Source organism: Hippichthys cyanospilos, chromosome 16, assembly GCF_059441005.1.
Source record: "Hippichthys cyanospilos isolate Australia breed blue-spotted pipefish chromosome 16, RoL_Hcya_1.0, whole genome shotgun sequence".
NCBI classification, from domain to species: domain Eukaryota; kingdom Metazoa; phylum Chordata; class Actinopteri; order Syngnathiformes; family Syngnathidae; genus Hippichthys; species Hippichthys cyanospilos.
This window is the reverse complement of record NC_142384.1, coordinates 15231037-15250329: the sequence shown is the minus strand read 5'-3', so window position 1 is coordinate 15250329 and position 19293 is coordinate 15231037. Positions and strand designations below refer to the sequence as shown.

Sequence of the window (19293 nt, the reverse complement as noted above, 5' to 3'; positions counted from 1 at the left end):
AGGAAAAAAAAAGACTAATATGACGATCAAGATGAGTAGTTTTAACGCGTTACCTTATTTGGGGATGTTGGTCATGGCAGTGATTGGCAACAAGATGCTGGACGATTGTCTGTCCTCCAAACGTCGCTTCGCCATGAACGTCGTGCTACTGGAAGATAACACGTACGAGTGGAGTCGACCCTTCGTGCAGGCTGCCGTGGAGCGAGCCATTGAACAGGACACCAAGGAGAACAGAAAACAAAGTAGGGATCAGATCGTTATATTTTTTCCTCACGGCTGCTTACACCGTTGCTGTCCAATCAAAAGCTCAAATATCCCCAAAAAATGATGGAAAATTGTCAGGAAAAATAATCCCCAAAATGACTGCTTAAATTTGAAATGTATGTTTTGAACTAAAGCGTCAGAATTACCATGCAACAATTCAGCACGATTCGGAACATCTTTCTCATAATTTCAGAAATAGTCAACAATAGATTAACTGGGTTATGTAATTTCACACTTTTAGGTGGGTGGGCACAGGCTCATATATGTCAGTCATAACCTTTATATGAGCAGAAAAGGCTGACCGCAAGTCATCTGATTTACATGGAGAAAAAGATCGATATAAACATGGAAAATAAAGCCATTTGGTTGTAGGTGAAACAAGTATCTTACATCCATTTAAAAAAAAAAGCTTTCTGATGGTGGAATTCAGAAAATGTGTTGCCAAAATATTCTTATAAGTAAACAAAAATCCGCAAAATACAGAATTCCTTTTATTTTATGCTGTTCTATTCAATATAAAATATGTAGTAGAAGCCTGGAAAATGTGTTTCAGCAGGGCTTTTTATTGATTTTTTGTCATGAGAAAATTCCTTGTCTTCTCACTGAAACAAAGGAAAAACTTCCCACATGTCAAAACACGTTTCCCTGATATTAATAATCCACAATGAGCATGATGGTCATTCATCACTTATTTATTGCCGCAATTCTATTTTGGAATTCTTCACGAGGCAGATGAAAGACACGATGAATCTAATCTCAGCTACCAAAATGATCTATCTTCATATAACGATAAGTCTTATCTCCCGTGGCTCCAGATTTAAGCTTCACTTTGACGGCCAACTTCGAAGGCTTCAACACCACTCTGTACAACCGGCAGGGTTGTGGTAGCAGCACCTGTGAGGGCGTGGCCATACTCAAGATGCTACATGTGAGTGTGCATCCACACGTTTTTTTGACTAAGGAAGGAGATTGAAAACAGGAAGTGTGGCGTTTCAGCTCGTAGTTTTTGGTGATGATTCTTAAAGGCTTGTGGTTAACTCTTTCAGTGCCATGCCTTACCTGAAAAGGCAACCCCTAAAGCACCAGCCGATTTTGAGCATTATGATGCATTTAATGCAGAATATTGTATTGTATGACTATGATGGTACCATATGAAAGATTGGATTACATTTTTTACCTTGTTCTTTGGTAATCACTGTTTGAAAATAAAATGAGTGACACCAAGCTATTTTGGGCAAAAGGGGAAATTTTTTGTGAAGATGTGTTTGATTTTGATGGCGAAATAAGTTTGCGTATGTATATAACTAAATTACAGCAGTGTTCAATTGGCATAATATTCAAAGGAGCGCAGGCTACCAATGTCATCTATCCATTCATTTAAAAAAAGAGTGGTAGATAAGAATTCATGTCATTGGCACACAACCTAAATATTTTACATGACGAAAATTCTCGTCCATGGCACTGAAAGAGTTAAGGTACGTTCAATCTTGCTTTTACGCTGACAGAAAACAACGGCTGGTTCATTTTGTAAATGATGTCTTTGAGGAGGATTGTTGATGAATATTGGGAACGACAAATGAGCTACTTTATTGTTTACTACAAACACAGAGGGATTTATACTTTGTATCGTATTTTGTTATCTATTCTTTTTATGTTTAAATGTGTTTATATTATTTTTAGAGCATGATTCAGTGCCATAAAGGCTGAAAAAAAACATGCCAAGGGGATGATTTAATGGGAGGTCAACCTAAAATGGATCTTTACCATGTTTTGTTCTATTTAGCCTCACAAGTCTAAACATTATATACTCTGATTAATACTGTATTAGTGGAATATGAATTCAGCAGCGCAATTCAACAGTTTTCGTTGGGTATTTCTACATTATGGATATCCTTTATTGCAAGGATGGTTTGGAAATTCACCCCATTGAACCTTCTACAGCAAAAAGGTGAAGCTGGATGCGTCATGCTGGGGCCTTCGTGCACTTATGCCACCTTTCAATTAGTGGAGTGAGTATGACGCCCATCCTCCGCTATTGTCGTCAACGTCTCCTCTGACTTTTCCTCCCTGCTGCTTCAGCGATGAAATAGGCCTGACCCTGAGCATTCCCATCATTTCCGCCGGGAGCTTCGGCCTCTCATGCAACTACAAGCCCAAACTGACCCGGATCTTGCCGCCGGCACGCAAGATCTCAGACATGTTCTCCCACTTTCTGAAGGAAGAATTGCCGTTCAAGGACGAGTGGAAGCATGTTTATGTGTACAAGAAGTCCATTTATAACGCAACGGAGGATTGCTTTTGGTGGGTAATAATGGCGCGCTCACTCAGTTCTTTGCTGTTTTAGAATTCACATCCCCTATGGTCACAGGTACACTAACGCGCTGGAAGCACCTTCCGCTAACTTTGCGACAACGATGAGGAGGGAGATGCTACGTTCTGAGGATGAATTAAAGAAAGCTCTCTCGTCCGAGAAAAGACACAGTAACAGTAGGTACTTTTTACACAGTTCATAGACAGGAGAGACTCACTATATGGCTGAATAGCTTTTATAGTGGTCACAATTTCTGGTAAAACATTAAAGGGGAAGTCAAGTCAAAACTTTCATAAAATAATCTAAACTTGGCATTCTGATTAATATTGTCTAGGTGTAAAATGAATTAGGCAGCAATATCCACCCGCATTTATCTATCTCAAGGGGCAGACATTTTGGCACATGCTTTTTAGTGAAAATGGGATCACAGTTACTCAGGGCTCAGATAACAACCAATTATGGCTACATCATTTTCTGATTTCGGTCATGTGACATTTACAAGGTGAGCTGTGGTGTTTCTTAATTCATATTCTACTAAGACAATATGAATCAGAACACCAATCATATATCGTAAAAAAATAGCGCTTTCAAGAGATTAAAAATTGAGATCTAAATCATTAAAATCTGTAATTAATTGATATAACGCATTTTAATCTCACCGTAACATTTCCGACAAAATTCTTCAACCAGATTTTTTTTAATCTAGATACTGTACATTGTGTAATTAGGGTTGATCAAAAACTAATAACCAAGAACAAAAAACTGGCTTTAGTCAATTATTTTCTTTAACAGATACAACTGTGGCGGCAGTTATAATTAGAAATACTTCTATATTATGTTTCATGCACTGACGCTTCAAATTATCATTTCAGTTTTCATCATTTGTGGCCGGCTTGATGACGTGAGTTCAATCAAGGCCAAAGTGGGCCCGATTCACCCGGATATCATATTCATTCTGGTGGACATATACAAGTAAACATTTCGTAATTCACACCGAATTTTCTACCTTCTCCAAGCTTCTCAAAAGCACCATTGAACACCGATGATTTCGGACGAATCGCAACGCTTTTTTTCCCTCTTCCAGCCCTGAGTATTACGTCAACACCACATCCAATCACGTCATGCGCGATGTCCTGGTCGTCACTCTCCCACAAAGAAATTACGACTACGGATCTACTTTACCTTATAACGACACAGTGAGCTGCCATTTCAACACCCTTACGGTAATGGGATGCCGGGAAACTGCACTAAATTCTTTCCCTCTTTCAAATTCAGATCAATGACTATGTGGCTGGCTATCATGACAGCGTTCTACTCTTTGGTAAAGTGCTGAGAGAGAGGATGCTCAGTCAGCAGAATAAATCTGATACCCGAAGAGCTCATGACATCCCACTCAGTGACAACCCATTTGGGAACGTCTCCTTCTATGGTAAGTTTCGATTTTAGCAGTGAATGCGGCCAAACCCCTTCTAGATGGTTGCATTTCCAGCAGAGAAAAATAATTAAGTCCATGGCCAAAATTTGGTCCAGGACTAAACATTGATATTATTAGGCTGGTGTCATTCGTTATTTACAGCTTATTCATATTTAATGTTTTTATGTACAATATATTTGCAATTTTTTTAAAGTGTTTGTTGAGATCAACTTTTTATCTAACTGTCATGTTTAATATGTTTTAAAATGTATTTTATGACCACTGTTTATTTTCCTATCTTAGTTGTGTAAATGTTCAAACTTTGTGTTGTTTTATAGTGGCTTGCAATGATATTTAGCATATGTTTGGTCACAGTCAAAAAATCTCTTTTTGAATGTGCGTATGGTGTTAGCATGTTTTCTCCAGGTACTCCAGCTTCATCTCATATTCCAAATACATTCTTTGTAAGTTATTTTGTGACTAAAGTGTGCATAGGTGAGAAATTAAAAGTTTATCTGCCACTCCAGGATGTATACAGTTTATTGATGCTTGTCATTAGAATAATTAGTTAAAAAAAAAGGATGACGTATTAACTGGAGTGTTTTCTGCATGCAGGTATTGGAGGCCATTACGTGTTGGATGAATATGGTGACAGAGATGTTAACTTCTCAATAATTTACACATCAACCCTTACTGACAAGGTGAGATGAGTCGCAGGTTCTTATCTCATTTCTAAGAATCACAAAATGAATATGAAGGAGACTTTTTGTTCCTCCTTCAGTATGAGACTCTAGTCGTATTTGACACATCGAAGAATGAAACTATAAGCGTGGCCAAAAATCCTGCTCTGCCTTGGAAAGGAAATCATCTCCCAAAGGATGTCCCGGAAAATGTTGACGGTATTGTGCGCACGCAGAAATACACCCCCCACACATACAGTATGTCATATACATGTGACTTTGTATTTTGTGTGTGTGTGCACGCTTGCAGGCTTGAGCACGCAGAATATAATTGTAATTGTTCTAAGCCTCAGTGTTGTCTTGGTGACCGCCCTCGCCCTCATCTTCTACAAGTAGGAAACAGGATGCGTGTGCTGGTGTGTGCGTGCATGTGTGTTTGAGTGCGTCGGCGCAAATTAATCCGAGAATCCAATTCACACAAGGCAGAACAGAAAAGAACATCAAATGCAGAAAAAATGGTCTCACATCAACCCTCACCTGATTGGTCCACTGGATGAGAAGGAGGTCTCCCTTAAGGTAAAAGTCCTCATGATTTGAGATTAGAAGGTAGAAGTAATTAGCTGGTATTTATGACTACAACGGCGCCAAGACGCTTTGCTGACTGTAAATATTTTCATATGTTTGCATGGAAAAGATTGATGAAGATAAGAGGAAGGACAGCACGTTCTACTCACATCGAGGACGCTATGACAAAAAGGTATCAAAAACGTGAAAAAAAATGTAAAAACAAAGCCCAAAATGCTAACCTTGTTTGACTCTTGTGTTTTTTTAGCCAGTTATCTTGAAAGAGCTCAGACAAACGGACGGAGACTTCACAGAGGACCAGAAGATCGAGCTTAACACTGTGCGACATCCGACATGCTGCACCTTTTTATTTAAAATTTTACACATGAATAGTTTGAGTTTTAACTTATCTTTGTTTGTGTTTCAAGCTGCTGCATATCGATTATTACAACCTGACAAAATTCTATGGCACTGTGAAGTTTGAGTATGCCGTGTTTGGAGTGTTTGAGCTGTGCCAGAGAGGCTCTCTCAGGGTGAGAAAATCATTATTAATATAATATTATGTAATATTATATAATATAATATGAAAAAAATGATGACACTCGTGGCCAGTGCTCCTCTTTATTTTAAGCTTATTGAGCACTGAAGTAATTAAGTGGGACCATTTGATGGGAAAATGTAATGTCATCGTATCTCCTTTGTAAATTGTTGTACTTTAAGCTATATGCAGATGTTAATTGTCATTTGTGACACAATTCTTCTGCAGACTAGCCAGAAATAAAACAAATGTTAGTTTATTAAATCCATTTTTTCATGCAAGAATGAGGGGTACTGAAAAAAAAACATTTTGCAGGGGGTACGTCATGAAAAACGGTTGACAAACACTGATTTCAAGAACCCTATTAAAAGATAACAAAGAAACTGAATTTTGCACTAAGACTTCATCATCAAAATATTAAGAATTCAAAGCAAGCCGAATTTGACTGAGAGTGAAAGCACGGTTAAACACGCTTCCCGGGCGAGCAGAAACAAAGCCGCTAAGTGCAATACAGATGTAACTGATTGCACAATGACATTGTTTATGATAGTTGATGGCCTCATTTTTTTCATTTCAGACAATCATTTTATTGTTGATCTGTTATGGCGGACACACTTTAAGGAACACTAAAAGACGCGCTGTAGTCGTCAAGCAAATAACGATTACCTGCCCGTTTGCTCTTTGATCACCTTTTAGACATTGACTACGACGACTGTCACTTCCGCAAGGCTCATATTGAATGATCTTTCTCGGATAGCCGTATACCTTTATAGTTTTGTTACCAATATACAATGTAAACACACACACAATGTGTCCATCTGGTTTTTTTTCTTCCAGTACATTCTGAATGATAGAATCTCCTATCCAGATGAAACTTTCATGGACATGGAGTTTAAAATATCAGTCATGTATGACATAGCAAAGGTATGACTAAATAAAGTTTCTCACTATAATTATTCATATTTAAAAAAAATAAACAGCAAATTATGACTGGATTTCTTACCAAACCTGTGCCAGGGCATGTCATATCTCCACTCCAGCAACATTGAAGTTCACGGGCGCCTCAAATCCACCAACTGTGTCGTTGACAACCGCATGGTGGTAAAGATCACCGATTTTGGCTGCCACACCATCCTGAGGCCAGGCAGAGGCGAGTGGTCAAAATCCAAGGTGGCGATTATTGTTCGGAACACTGTGCTGTTGTGAGAGCTCACCTCATCTACCCTCAGATGTATGGACAGCCCCGGAGCACCTCCGTTATGATGGGATATCTCAAAAAGGAGACGTCTACAGCTATGGCATCATCGCACATGAAATCATTCTGAGGCGGGCTCCATTCTATACGCAGAGCAGCTTGACTCGTGCAGGTATTGATCTGAAATGCATCGTATGACCAAAATGATTATCTGCAATTCATGGATCTATCTGGAAATGGATTAACTTGCTCTGCCAATTCATATCTTGAATCTCACCTCAACATTTCTGCAAAAAATCCTCAACCTGAGTTATTTTGTTTTAAATTTAGATACATTGTGTCATTTTTTTTTAAGACTTTAATAGTTGCCAAGTTCTCAAGTGAAGTTTGGCAGAGAGCTTAGCTATTGCTTGTTACATTAGAATCTTTCTTGCTATTCGCTAGAATTGATGGCTACAGATGTCAAAAATCCATTTTTACTAGGCTGGCGGCAAATAAGATAACCTATTCATTGATAATTGATATTGACAGCTATAGAAGTCAAAAATCCATGTTAACTGGGCTGGCAGTGAATGAGTTAATGTCTATGTTATCTTATCCATCAGAGAAGATGTACCGGGTCCAATATCCCTCTGGGATGTCTGTCTTTAGACCAGAATTTAACTCTGATGTCATGTCAGAGAAAGATATTGAGGTAAGTGAGATAAACCTAAGAATGAGGAGCGTTTTAATCAGGTCAAACTAATAAGATCTTATACTATTTGCATGCTAGTTGCACATGTTGATAAAGAACTGCTGGGAAGAAGATCCAGAACGGAGACCAGATTTTAAGAAAATCGAGTCAACTCTGGGTAAGATTTTCAGGTATGTCATCATTCACCTCTATGTTATCTATCATTCACCTAAATTACAAAAGGTTTTTCATCTTTAGGGTACTATATTAGGAAAAGAAATTTCACCTAAAAGACAAATATTGCTAAGTAGTCTATCATAATCTTGCACATTGAAATCAACAATAAATGCATTTATGGTTGTCACAGCAACTTGCACAATCAAGCAACGGAGACATACATGGACAACCTGATCCGTCGCCTCCAGATGTACTCAAAGACTTTGGAGAATCTGGTGGAGGAGAGGACGTCCTTATACAAGGCTGAGAGGGACAGAGCAGACCGTCTAAACTTCATGCTTCTTCCTGGGTGGGTTTATGTCATACCTGAAATGTGGGACACAAGGAGCATTTTTTTGTGAGCCTCCATATACTTCCTTCCTCAGCTCAGTAGTGCGCTCATTGAAGGAGACAGGCAAAGTAGAACCGGAGCTCTATGAAGAGGTGACGGTGTATTTCAGCGATATTGTTGGATTCACCACACTTTGCCACTACAGCACTCCCATGGAGGTGGTCGACATGCTCAATGAGATCTACAAGAACTTTGATAGTGTTCTTGACCACCATGATGTCTACAAGGTGCCATTCTCTCCTATCTTGGACGTCTTTGGACCTTCTCGTTTCATCTTGAACCAGGACATTGCTCGCATACTTGTTTTCAGGTGGAGACTATTGGAGATGCGTACATGGTTGCGTCAGGTCTGCCCAAACGCAACGGTGATAGGCATGCGGTGGACATTGCACACATGGCACTGGACATCTTGTCATTTGTTGGGACTTTTGAGCTGCAGCACTTGCCTGGCATTCCACTGTGGATACGTATTGGAGTGCATTCAGGTAAAAGACATCATCACAACAAAATGCTTTAACTAATTGACGTATGAAAGGCATAATGGGCATGGGAAGAACGTGTTTGTAGATTGATACTGTCCTCTAGTGGTATTTCATTGGTATTTCTGGAAAAAAAAAAACATGACGCTATGAAATGAAAAAGTGCGAACTTGTAAAAGCCGCAAATACACCTTGATGGCCGCACACAATCCCGAGGGGAATGAAGTCAGTCTTGTCAAAAGTAATTTTCCAAAAAAAAAGGCTGCTGAAATGAGCATCTTTGTCGTATCAGCCAACACTTTACTTTACGACGTGACGTCCAAGTCTCAGATCAAAACAGGAAGTGCAACAACTTAAAACGTCCCCAGGGCAACGAACAATTACAACATTAAAAAAAAAAAAGTGCAAACAATATCACAATTGCGAAAATAAAAACTGAATAGCAACTTTACATAAATGATCATTTTTTAAAATATCTTGACAAATAATAACTTTATTAACTGATGAATAATATTTTTAGCAGTTAAAGGGACACTGTGTAAGATTTACACCGTTTTTCAGTACGGACAGCAGGAGGTGCTGCAGGTGCTGCGTTTACCATTGTCCGTAGCGATAACAAACATGGTATCCTCTGGAGAACCCTTCCATGTAATATCATTTAATAATAACTTGATCTATGATTATGTTTAAAACATACTCTTGGTCGTTAAGAACACATTTATCCGGAAAGGTTTGACATTTATAATCATTTCATTTACCCCTTTTTAAATGAAAAAATGTCTCAATCTCACACAGTGTCCCTTTAAAGTGTCTGTTGTTATTTTATGTGCAGGCCCATGTGCTGCTGGAGTGGTGGGAAACAAGATGCCCCGATACTGTTTATTTGGAGATACAGTCAACACGGCATCTCGAATGGAGTCCACAGGCTTGCGTAATAAAACAGACAGCACACACACATTTGCGATGCAGTGCATGAATACACAGTTACCCCTGAGTTAATCATGAGTTTGATGTGTCATTCCCCTATCCATTTTTCAGCTCTGAGAATCCATGTAAGCCAGTCCACTATTAACATCCTGCAGAGGACTGATTGTGAATTTGAGTATGAGCAGAGAGGAGAGACGTACCTGAAGGTGAGCTGTTGCCTCTTCATCCGGACTTGAGCATCATTTGTAGATGATATTCCCTTCCTGGCCCACAGGGAAAAGGCAAAGAGATGACTTACTGGTTAACTGGAGTCACCGGAGGCAAATACAATCTACCTACACCGCCAACAGCGTAAGTAAACCAGTCTATGCAACTTTCATGGATTTTCATACATATTGTGGACTCCGGTTTTGGTCTAAACTGTTCCTACGCCTTCCATATTGGTTTCAGGGAGAACTTCCAGCGGCTGCAGCAAGACCTAGCAGAAATGATCGTGTCAAGCCTGAAAAAGCGCGGCCAAGGCAGAGACAGCTTCGAAAAGAGGAAAACCTTGTCCACCAGACGGCGAGAAACAAGCAGCAGCCTGCAGGGGGACAGCCCCCCGGAATATTTCCACCTGGCTGTGACTGATAACCCCAGTACCTATCTGTGATGACATAGTACTGGCCCATGCAATGTGGGCCATAAGCTGCAGCTATTTGAATGAGCACTGCTAGAATTCCTTGGACAGAGCAGCAGTGACTCGTGCAGGCATGTGGAAACTGAAACTCGCTGTATGCTGATGCAATGAGAAGTGGTTATTTTTGCACCATGTTCCACTAACCTCCAGCACATTCTTCTTATAGAAAAAAGAACAAGGAAACATGAAACTGCTATTATTTAAAGAACACAACATAAACTGGACGGAATCTAGAGGGCGATATGCTAATGACATGTTTTGTATTTTCTGTCTAGCATATTACATGCATGCATTTGTCAAAGGGATGTAATAATGACTCTTGGTTGGGATTAGTGTGTGAAACGCCGGATTTAAGTAGTCCTTAAAATTCACACAGTTTCTGAGAGATGCAAATGTATATTTACGCACAGCCGTATGAGACAAGGACAAAAAAAAGCAGTCGAGAAAAAACAGTCATCTTGAAAACAAGTTTTTCATAAAATTGCAAACGCATTCATTAAAGGGTTCAGTGTACTTTCATTATGTGGTGATGGCCTCTTACCAGTTTTGTTTTTCTATCAGAAATTCACAAGGCTCCAGCCATTTAATTAGTAATATTATGAACTATCCATTGGGATGCATAATAAAATGTCACAAATTAAATTAAAATCCTCTATCAGGCGCAGCTGCATGCATAATTTGTTTGAATTTCTTTTCAAGGTCACGTTGCATGTTGACATCATTTGTTGCCAGGCAGAGTTGAGGGCCGATCGAACATCATTATGTCATTGTCCGTCATGTGCACTTAAATGTTTGAAAATCAAACCGGGCAAGATCCCTCGCAGTTTGCCGCTCTTCCGAACCGAAGTGATCCCTTTCCGGATGCCATCTAACCGTTGCAGTTCATGTGACTATAACTGAATCCTGCTGAGGAAGTTGTCTGAAGATGGAATACAATCTACACAGTTTTGGTTGTAACCAAGGCAGTGCCGCCCAGTTCTGTGGCAGGAAGTGGGAGTCTGTGCTCTCTCTTTGCATTGCAAACTGGCAGCACGCCAATCACCTCAGCGTGTTCTGTTTCCCTTCTGCCTGTTGCCTTCTGACATTTTCCGCAGTTGGCGAATCCCTCTTCACGCTTTGAGGTGTTGTGAGGTCCCTGATGGTAAAGGTGGACACAGGCAGAAGATAAAGTAGACAATTGGCGTTCAGGGGTTGGCTCTATTTGCCAGGTAGGTTCGGGTCCACAGTCCATCTCTTCTGCAATAAATAATTTTAAAAAAGGGTGTGTCAATATAGTAATTTTATTTAAATAGCAAAAACATGCAAGATAGTGGTGATCGAGGACCAGGTTTGGATACCCCTGGTCTAGAAGCATGTAGCATTCTTCCAATCAGGAGTTCTTACAAAGTTTGGACCCCCGTCTTAGATGTTCAGTACTTTGTTGTGTTGTTCTCAATTAAAATATACGATTTATCCAACAGAAAACCACTGAATGATTTCATTAGAATTCTGTTTATTTTACTGTGTCCTAATGTTATGCTATTTTCATTGTGTGTGAAACAATGACGCGTTTCACACTGAATTCTGCTAAATTCCTGACTGATAATCTAATTTCATACATTCCTTGAGTTAAAAAAAAAAGAAGACAAATGACAGTTTACCATTGCTTCCATAGTCTCATTTTACAAATGGACAAATCTAGTTTGGCATTTCACTGGATTTCTGATTGGGTGAAAGACTGAGCCCTTTAAGTTTAGACTTTTAGCTTTATGCTAACTTTTTTCACATTAGACAAGAGATCTCAGCGTTACTTGCTGTTTGAGTCTCTTTTATTGCTATTCTCCGGAGACCTCATTTGATCTGCTGCTAAAATTAGAACTCGTCACAAGCAAGAAAGTGGGGCTGACTCATGGGGATGCCTGAGAGAAGAACAGAAACTGTACAGTTCAACGTCACACCTCAGCACTCGCTAGCCCACTTCTTCCTACTCAGCCAGTAGGCCAGCGGTAAATGATGAAACTCTGAATTGATAGTATATTCATACAAAATATTGAAATTCTCAGTGACATTTTGTCAGAACGTAAAGTCAACCTTTCAAGCTGTCTTTTGACTTATTTCTCCAAACATACCTGAGCTTGCATTAACTCTGCTCTGCCGTTGGTATATGATGAACCAAAAGGCCAAAGCCAAGATGGACCCCAGGGTGGTCAAAGTCACTACAGTCCATAGAACTGGATTCAGAGCTACTGCTGGCTCTGCCGAGGCAGAAACAGAAGTGGTTCTCTGATGAAAAACCGGTGTCACCTCTATAAGGAATACAAAATAATATTAAAGGACCTGCCAGAAAGTGTTAATCAAAAATGTTTTTGTTCAAGAACGCCATGTAGACAACATTGGATATAAATGCTCTAATTCTCACCTGTTGGAGGTTCAAGTCTGGGTTTCCTTCCATTCCAGACACAGGTGTTGACAACACTGTCCCATTTTTTGCCCAGAGGACAGTTCTCTTTGTTCATAATCGTAAGCAGCAGGAGGAACGTTTAAAAACATGAATAGAAAAACTGAGACCTCGCTGATGAGGGCAACTACTTTTGTACAAAAATTACACAGAGCATCGCACAGACGTTTCAGTTCCCCCATTTCACAGGAAGGGGTGAATTTCATACGCAGGTCCCTCGGGACAAACGACTCATTTTCTTTACTTCGACACGCCAAAGTTCCTGACCTCAAACGGTGAATCAAACGTAAGTATTTGATCGGTATTTAACATCGACACTTAGTTAAATACGTAACAGTTGAGCTAAAATTAAAGTGTACATCCAGAGCTGGGAAGGAGAAATGAATTCTTGAATTTCTCATAAGTCTCGCTGGAAGTACTTTAAAGCAGAGCATATCCAGTTTTGAACCGCAAAATAGGAGGACAATTAAGTGGATGACGTTTTAACATGAAAGGACGGGCTTCTGTTTTGTCGAAAAACTTACCGGTTAGACAGCTGATCAGGAACCGGAGCGTGCTCACACTTCTTGATCAGCAAACTTTACAATGTAGCCCTCTTTACCCATCAAGACATCAACTTGGGACCAGTGAGATACACTTTAATAAATCAATCCAATTGATGTGTGTGTAGATGAGAATCAAGCCAGCAACAAAACTCAACAAACTAACCTATGTGAAAGTTTCTAAACAAAAGCGACAACGTATAAAACGTCATCGTATACTCGATCATTTGTGCAGTGCAAACTATGAGACAAGACATCAAAGGTACAACTTTACAACTTTATTCATCAAATGCTAGAAATGTGCAGCACTGCATCATAACTTAAAGCTGGAAGGGTTAGTGTACATTTTATAACCCTGACAAATGGATGCAGTAATTGCAGCAGAGCCCTGAGTTGATCATCAGCTATCATCCATTATTATGAACTTGAATGGAAACAATGACAGCGTATAAACATAAAAACATGGCTTTGACTCACAGTTTAGTGCATTGCTTCAGCATTTTCGTAAAGTGATTAAGTTACACACGCAAAAATCAAACATTAAATGCATTAAAGATCCATATTCACTTTGACCTGAGCAGTGTGTGAGGCACATTGGTTTAATCTTAAAATGTAATATAAATTTTACACTTTATATATTTTTGTCACAGTCCTATTAACTATTTATTGATTGTCTGGAACCAATCATGTGGTTTATATCAGGGGCATTTATCTTAAAAGGCTTTTAAGAGCACCGGGTATCCTTGTATAATAGTTAAGGCTGGAAGAGTAGCGGTTTCATTTTGACAAAGCTGAAATTGTAGAATTGTGGCAGACCCTGGTGGCCGATGCTGCTGAATTGATCCCACGTGAACGGGGGGAGTCCATTTTGTGTGGTGGGCCCGTTCACTGCTTCGGCGCGGAACTGCCCCGCCATTTGGAAATCTGTGACCTGGGGGAAACAAAATAAGATTAAAATGTCACTTTTGATCATCAAGAAACCTCCAAGGAGACCTGCCTTAGTATCGTAGCAACCGCCCGGTGAAGGTTCTTCTGTCTTCAGGTCATTACGACAACAAATGGACTTGCAGGGGTTGCCTTGAGAGTATGGGTCCTTCTTGTAGTCTGACAACAACAAAAAAATGACAGTCAGTGATGACGCAGTTTTAGTTTCGATTTTGCACCTGAGCTCAGACAGATCACGAAAAGAGACTGAATTCAGAAGCAGAAACAAACAAAACTACAAATAGGAAAAATACCGGTTCAGCAGAAAGATGAAACGCTTTGTGTATTTAGAACGGCTCCAATAATAGTTCTTCGCAAACAACTTTGGGATCTTTGAAGATCACTTAGGCAAATCCTTCAAACCCTAAAGCCTCCAACGTGTGAAAAACCTGGCACTCGCCCAGACTCTAAACACCTAATAACTACTTTTTTTATCCCCTGTATGCCTACAACTCCAACAGGTCTGTAGATGATGCAGGGCTCAGGGTTAGCTGCACTCTATAGTACAACATCTAGCCTCAGGAGAAATTAAGCTTCCTTCAAGTCCACCCTCCCAGTTCTGTTCCAGGACAATCTCCCAGCTTCATCATTCACAGGAAATTCTTCAAGAATTCCCAAGGGTTCGCCCAAGGAGTTCAAAACACATCTACAGTTCTCCATCCAGGTGTTGGTGGAAACAGATGTCGAGTTCACAACGGCTTCAGCCAGTCATAGTTGCGCAATAGAAGCACCACGTAATTATGGGGAGCAGTGCCAGAGTTGGAGAAAAACCCACCATTGAACCTCATGATGTGCTTTAAAGAGTCCAGGTCCTTGACTTGAGCTTGGTCGCGGCGGAAAATCTTGGCTCTGGGGCAAAGATCATAGGAAAAATCTTCTCCGTATTTCTGCCACATCTGGTCATATCCGCTCAACTTGTAGATGCTCCGGTGGAAGGGAACATTGTAGGATGGCCAGTAGCCTACAGTAAACAAAATAATGTGAAGTCTTCAAAATGTAAAATAAAAACAAATAGATTTGTCGAACACACAGGGGTTGACAACACGCAGCTGCTCTTTAGCGCCGCCCCAGTGGCTCCCTGGAGATTTTTGTTACAAATATTCATAAAGGGTCAATGTGTTAGCTATGGACAATGGTAAATGCAGCATCCCCTGCTGACCATAATGGTCTAAATCTTACACATTGTCCCTTTAAAGTTTTTGAGTGCTGTACAAATGTGTACAATAAAAATGAAACTGCAACATTTCTCTCAACGGAAATTTGCATGTTTCTTTCACTTCGGTTGCTGCAAAAGAAAAAAATAAAATCAATAATTTGATGGGCCAATGATCCCAAAGGGAAAAAGAGAACCATAGCTGAGGAGAACTTCGGATTTATTGGTTAAATTATTATACAACACTTGCTTTATTTTTTTAAGCGAATACCTCAGGGTTTGTGCAGTCGAGAAAAATGATAATTGAATTGAATCTTATGGTAATCTCAGTGAATTTAGACTGTTAAATAAAATAAAAGAGACGAAAAAAGGAGATCTCCCTTTTGCCAGCCACTTCAATTTCCTGACGTACGGTAGCAGCCAACGAGTTTTTACTATAACTCCCCAGAAGGCATGACAAACACAAGTGGGTTTCTTTTACAGGAGTGATGAAGATTCTGAAGCATAAACCCATAAAAGAAAACCACTTGCGTTTGTCTTGCTTGCGGTGGAGTTACAGATATAATTGTTGCTCAGGTCTGAACATGACATTCCATTATTTCAATAGTAGGCTTGTTTTTTTGTTTGGTTTTTTTTTGGTTCAATATGGCTTTTTCAACATTTTGGGTTCTAGTCTTACCTTGGCGCAGTGCTTGTGTCTGGTCCGAGTACTCCACCAATCCAGGAATCTGCTCTACCACGGTCAGAGCACCATCACTAATACTGTGGCCCAGCTTCACTTTGCTCCTGTCCAACACCATGTACTGGTTGTTGTATGTTCCTGCGACGGTTTGATCACCGTTTAATCAACAGTCCATCTAGTTTCTACACCAGCTTTGTCCACTCACCAGAGTTGTACTGAGAGAAGATTTTGGCCCACTCCTCTCCCGTACGAGCCAAACTGTGAGCCAGTCGAACTCTCTGCCAGGCCAGCAGGCTTTTGGGGCTGATGTTGGTAAAGAGAGATGTGTTGAAGACATTGTTGGTTGTCTGGGTCATCATGAGACCACTTCCCAAGAGGTAGAAGTCATCCAGGGACACCAGGAACCCTGAAATGACACGCAACTTCCATCTTTTCTGTTTTAACAGTGATTTTCTTCAGAGTGTTTGAGAATTCCTCGTGCCGACCTGGGTAGCTGCTGAACGATAGTTTCCCAGTGGCTGCGTTGGGGTCATCGATGTGGAAATCCCAGTGTTTGTAGATCCGCATGGTGGCCGCGTAAGTGTACCAGCTGGAGTGGGCGAATAGGAGGTTCTCAAAGCCTGGGAGTATCTGATGAAGGATCGGAATTGAAGAGGCATGTTCGGTTGATTGAAAGCTCCAAGATGCACTTGTGTATAATTGTTAGAGCGAATACTTTTTATTTTTACTTGGCTGCCTCACGATTCGATTCTGGTTTTGGGGTCAATTTTGAATCAATTTCGATTCAAAGGTGTAGAACTTGTTTTGAGGTATTGTAAACCTAAATGACCTGATTGACCAATTTATTGTATCGTCCCACTGCATTTAAATGCAACACTAGTGCTCATCTAGAGTTTAAAAATCAAATGTTCAAGACCTGTTGTGGACCAAAGAAACATAAAGGAGCATTTGTAGTTGTGTGTTTACATTTTTGTAAAATCTGGTGAAGCATTTTGGTCCCTGACCTTGATGAGTGCCGAGCAGTGTCCCATCCCTGGAAGCTTAAAGTCTTCGTTTGGAGTGTGGGTGGGAACCAAGGCCGGGATCAGATCCAGCAGGTCCCCAACTGCATTCAGGAATTGAACAGCAAACATGGAGAGTGGCTATGGGAAGAAAAACAAAAAACATCCAACAAAATATGTCATGAGAACTTATCACTGAAAATTAAATTAAGAAAATGTGCATTTGGCAAATTTTTTGACTCTTGAGCATTGTCCAGTGTTCACTTTAACTTCCCCAAAACTGCAGGCCAGGACTTGTTGATATTTTACAGATCAGCATTTCTTGTTCCTTTTAGTTTACTAAAAATTGAGATATGTTGCTTTCAAAAACGCCCATATAAAAATCACCTTTTTCCCTTGTCTCTTGGACCATTCTGTAACTCCAGCTTGTAGGCCATCCATCTGAGCCACGATGAAGCCCATGTGTCTCCACAAAGGATCTGAACTCTTGTTCGTTTTCACTTGTAGTCTAGTCCAAGAGTCTTGTTGCCTTGGAGAGAAAAGCAGAATCTCATGTTGTTCACAGCTCTAAGCCATCATTCCAAGCGCTCAAAGGTCACATGCCAAAAGGTACATGTGGTAGAGCAGATGTGATTCCCGACTCACTTCATGAAGTTCTCGACCCGGCCCAGGATGGTGGGGTCATTGATGAGCTGAGGGTACATATTGGTGTAGTGGTCTATCATCTGTCTGGATGGGAAATTAATTTCTAAAGTTTCTCATCAAACACGAAGATTTTCATTGTGAATATACAGCGCGGGCCCATGTTCAGTATCTAAGTTGGATTTCAAACAACACTTGGTCATGGCCGTGGTAACTTACTGTGCAGTGAGAAAGCCTTCTAGATACCCTGCCAGGAAAAAGGTGATCTCATCAGTCTCTGATGTTTCACCATATCCTGCTCGGATCTCAAGGACACTCCAGCCTGTGCTGGACAAGGTGTCATTCATAAAGCCATACGCATCCCCTTTGAAATCTATAACCCCATCTTTTAGCACGATGGTCTTCTGTTCGGGGTCCCAGTACACTGTAGCTTTTGTCAACGCTGCAAAAAAAAAAAAAAAACACAACACACTGTGCATTATTATCCATACTGATGTTCACTTAAATTCGTTTATTAAAAAGTTAGGATGATGTAGGATGACTGCTTATTCTCAAAAAGTACCTGGCCACAATATTAAGCAATACTTGTACAGTATTTTCACTTCAACTTTCAAACAAATTTTATGCTTGTGATGATACCTTACGGTATAAATAGTATTAGTAATGTATTTGTCGTCTTGTGTAGTGGTATTGAGTAATTATTGTCATTGTTACACAATGCTGTTCTAAAAATACTAAAAAAAAAAAAAAAACCTCATCGGGTCCCAGTTAGTCCAAATAACCAGGAGAAATAAAAACACATTTTATTTCATAGTCCTGGTAGCTAATGGAGTGCTGGACACAAATACCTGTACAATAAAAGGGTGTTATCCTTTTTTGTTTTGTTTTGTTTTGTGTTTTTTTTTTTTTTACGATTGCCTGTTTTTCATACGGAAAAAAAATCCGAAGCACGATTCCCAAAGTAAAAGTTATTACACAAGTATAAACTCAAAGGTTGATTCGTGTGACCTACTTACGTCCAGCTGAAGAATAGACAGTCGTCGCCACATTGAGTAACACAAAAACATACAAACTTTTAAAAATCATAGTTTTACTAAGTTAAACGGTGAGCGCTGCGTACATTACAGAAGGCAACCAGGAATCACTCGCAATGAGCAAGGAAGTGAAGTGGGGACGGGTCACGAATGCAAAAACTGGTTGGCGTGATTTCGAATGAAAGCGAGTCGCCTAGCGGTAAAAGGAGGAACGACGCCGTGCGAATCTCGTCGCGGAGAACGTGAAACACTACCATATTATTCAACTAAATTGTGAAAAGTGCAATAGCGGAGGAACGTTCGGCATTGACAATTCTAGATTTGCGAGGCATTGAAGGAAAAAAATATAATTCAAAATTAGCACACCCCAGATGGGACTCGAACCCACAATCCCTGGCTTAGGAGGCCAGTGCCTTATCCATTAGGCCACTGGGGCTTCTGTAACGTGGGGGGAGTAATGTTATTTTTATTTATTATATTACACTGTGCCGAATGTTACATATAAATACGAATACAGTTTTGTCCA

At 40.1% G+C, this 19293-nt stretch overlaps 3 protein-coding genes and 1 non-coding gene across 4 annotated transcripts; 1 reads left to right on the top strand and 3 right to left on the bottom strand.

Moving 5' to 3' along the window:
* Positions 1–31: 31 nt before the first annotated feature.
* On the top strand, positions 32–11041 carry gucy2ca (guanylate cyclase 2Ca). The gene is made up of 27 exons (XM_088436535.1): positions 32–242; positions 1080–1192; positions 2206–2273; positions 2344–2565; positions 2633–2751; positions 3448–3547; positions 3660–3771; positions 3851–4004; positions 4605–4690; positions 4771–4888; positions 4980–5061; positions 5152–5245; positions 5364–5426; positions 5502–5573; positions 5662–5766; positions 6609–6695; positions 6789–6921; positions 7001–7138; positions 7572–7660; positions 7739–7830; positions 8007–8165; positions 8242–8434; positions 8518–8692; positions 9519–9617; positions 9725–9819; positions 9888–9964; positions 10064–11041. Exons 1-27 carry the CDS (start codon positions 32–34, stop codon positions 10263–10265), a joined length of 3258 nt encoding a protein of 1085 aa, XP_088292661.1. The 3' UTR covers positions 10266–11041.
* On the bottom strand, positions 10625–12811 carry LOC148410856 (uncharacterized). The gene is made up of 3 exons (XM_088436537.1): positions 12691–12811; positions 12401–12577; positions 10625–11528 (listed from the first exon to the last, which is right to left on the bottom strand). The coding sequence occupies exons 1-3, from the start codon at positions 12785–12787 to the stop codon at positions 11230–11232; spliced, it is 573 nt and encodes a 190-aa protein (XP_088292663.1). The 5' UTR covers positions 12788–12811; the 3' UTR covers positions 10625–11229.
* A 723-nt stretch (positions 12812–13534) lies between these two features.
* plbd1a (phospholipase B domain containing 1a) lies at positions 13535–18905 on the bottom strand. The gene is made up of 11 exons (XM_088437288.1): positions 18750–18905; positions 17953–18175; positions 17737–17820; positions 17479–17620; positions 17095–17232; positions 16576–16720; positions 16296–16496; positions 16088–16228; positions 15031–15216; positions 14269–14375; positions 13535–14202 (listed from the first exon to the last, which is right to left on the bottom strand). The coding sequence occupies exons 1-11, from the start codon at positions 18817–18819 to the stop codon at positions 14026–14028; spliced, it is 1614 nt and encodes a 537-aa protein (XP_088293414.1). The 5' UTR covers positions 18820–18905; the 3' UTR covers positions 13535–14025.
* Positions 18906–19130: 225 nt separating this feature from the next.
* trnar-ccu (transfer RNA arginine (anticodon CCU)) lies at positions 19131–19203 on the bottom strand. Its single transcript has one exon. It is a non-coding gene; the product is annotated as a tRNA-Arg (tRNA).
* Between the last annotated feature and the right edge of the window lie 90 nt (positions 19204–19293).